Genomic DNA, 2,131 nt, shown 5'->3' on the forward strand with positions numbered 1-2,131 from the left:
CAGTGGATCAAATGACTAAGATTCTTTCTGCCCCATATGATGTTTATTACTGTACTCAGATAGCCACATGGTCACGTTAGAGATTCTTGTCAAGGATATGAGAGAGCGTAGGAAAAAAATCTCCACACCGGCAGCGTGGCTATCCTATGTTTATTATTGCGCTCACATTATAGATTCTTGTCAAGGATGTGAGAAAGCGTATGTAAAAATCCCCACACCGGCATCGTGTCTATCCTTTCCCCAAAATGGATTTAGGCTGTCAGGAAATCTCTACTGAACTTTCTTTTCTTTGTCTTCTTTGCCTTTTCTTTTCCTTTTCCTTTCTGCGCTTTCCCCAACTGGCTTCATACACATGTCTTTCGTTGAAACGAAAAGAAGAGTAAAAATTCCATTCCGATGAGTTCTACCAAAGAAATGGAGAGTTCCCAAGATAACACTCCGATGAAGAAACTTGAAGCGGCGCCGCCCGATATCGAGAACCAGTTATCGTCGTATACGACGGCCCACCGGCGATCCGGAAGAGAAGATTTATTGAAGAAGGGTCAGATTGTCCTAAGGACGATAGGCTTGCTCTTCTCCATCCTTTCGTTTGTAATCATGTCTACTAACAATCACAGAGTTCGTGGCAATCCTTATGATAATAATTTCGATCATTATGAACAATACAGGTAAAATTATCGATTGAAACTCAAAAAGATTTCATTTTTAGTACAGATTGACTCAATTCGAATAGATTTGATGAAATGGGTACCTTTTGATTTTGTTGACCTTCACTGTTTCTAAATTTTTCTTTCAATTTGGTTTTGATCTGATTCAGGTATTTGTTAGCAATAGGAATTATTTCCGCTGTTTACACAATAGCTCAGATTTTGCGTCAAATTCACGAATTCTCTACTGGGAAGTACTTGTTATCTCAGCTTGAATTGAACTTTCTGGACTTTTTTGGCGATCAGGTGAACTTTTAAGTTCTAATCTTCTTCTTTCTTCAGTAATTAATCTAAAAAAAAATGGGATTTTGTATTGGTCCCCTGTTTTCTTTCTTTTTAAATTAGGGAAAGGAAGAACTGAAAATGAATTAAAAAAAATAAAATTTGCAGATCATTGCCTACTTGTTAATCTCTGCGGCATCATCGGCCATTCCATTGACGGATCAGGCGAGAAGACATAAAGATAAAGTACTTGCAGATCCATCTGCGGCGTCAATAAGTATGGCTATCTTGGGTTTCATGGCAATGGCGTTGTCGGCTTTAATTTCTGGATTTAAGCTTTCCATTCATATAAGTATCTGACCTTTAGTCTTTATCTTAATCCATCAAGTGTTCTTTCTTTTCATTGTTCTTTTTTTCACGTGAAGGGTACTTTTTATTGTATTTTTCACGTCTTAGTAAGTGGCAGTTGGAAGCTCTTTCTTGATTGTCTACTTTGTAATTTTACTATCTCATTTTTTGTATAGATCTTTTGAGAGTTAGAGAGACTTATGGAGTTGAATTCTTGGAAGATTGATCGACTTAGATCTACTTGGATAATAAATTAAATTACAGAACAAGTATGCATTTACTTTCCTTGTAAATCTACTTATTTTGTAATTATTGTTTTAATCTGATAGATTTAGGAAGTTGTTCTTAATTTTTTCTTTTTTTTGGAGATTCATGGGTGGTTGGAAACAGCCTCTTCTCTGCACAGGGTAAGGCTGCATACACTTGTCTCTTCCAGCAGAACGAAAGCCTTGTGCATTGGGTTGTTCTTTTTATTCATGCGTAATTGGAATATGTTTTTAAATATAGGTATCAAGATTCAGGATCTATATTGATCTTGGGAGATACTAATACTAAGACCAATGCCCATATCAATACCAATACTATTATGTGTTGGCCATTTTAGGCGGTTTTGCCTCCATTTTAATGAAAAAAATATATTTTTTGGATAGATTTGCCCCTACCAAGAACCGTTCGATTAATACAAGATGAGATAGGTACTGATATCGGGCACAACCGATACTAATGCGAATCAATTTATATGCCCAATCCAATAACGATATTTATTAACTTTGTTTGGAGCGACTCTGTAAATGGTTTCTAAACACTCCCCTATTGTTGGTGATATATTTGTGTAGTGGTGGGGATTGTTATCT

The 2,131-nt window shown here is 36.2% G+C and overlaps 1 protein-coding gene across 1 annotated transcript; it reads left to right on the forward strand.

Moving 5' to 3' along the window:
• Positions 1-309: 309 nt before the first annotated feature.
• Positions 310-1,497, forward strand: LOC122065281 (CASP-like protein 4B1). Its single transcript, XM_042629074.1, has 3 exons — positions 310-668; positions 818-953; positions 1,098-1,497. The coding sequence occupies exons 1-3, from the start codon at positions 397-399 to the stop codon at positions 1,287-1,289; spliced, it is 600 nt and encodes a 199-aa protein (XP_042485008.1). The 5' UTR covers positions 310-396; the 3' UTR covers positions 1,290-1,497.
• The last annotated feature ends 634 nt before the right edge of the window (positions 1,498-2,131 follow it).

This window comes from Macadamia integrifolia, unplaced genomic scaffold, assembly GCF_013358625.1.
Source record: "Macadamia integrifolia cultivar HAES 741 unplaced genomic scaffold, SCU_Mint_v3 scaffold1956, whole genome shotgun sequence".
Classification (NCBI taxonomy): domain Eukaryota; kingdom Viridiplantae; phylum Streptophyta; class Magnoliopsida; order Proteales; family Proteaceae; genus Macadamia; species Macadamia integrifolia.

Coding starts and splice junctions, on each gene's coding strand:
- LOC122065281 (XM_042629074.1), top strand. CDS start 397: ATGAGTTCTACCAAAGAAATGGAGAGTTCCCAAGATAACACTCCGATG. Junction 669..817: donor GATCATTATGAACAATACAG/GTAAAATTATCG, acceptor GATCTGATTCAG/GTATTTGTTAGCAATAGGAA. Junction 954..1,097: donor TGGACTTTTTTGGCGATCAG/GTGAACTTTTAA, acceptor TAAAATTTGCAG/ATCATTGCCTACTTGTTAAT.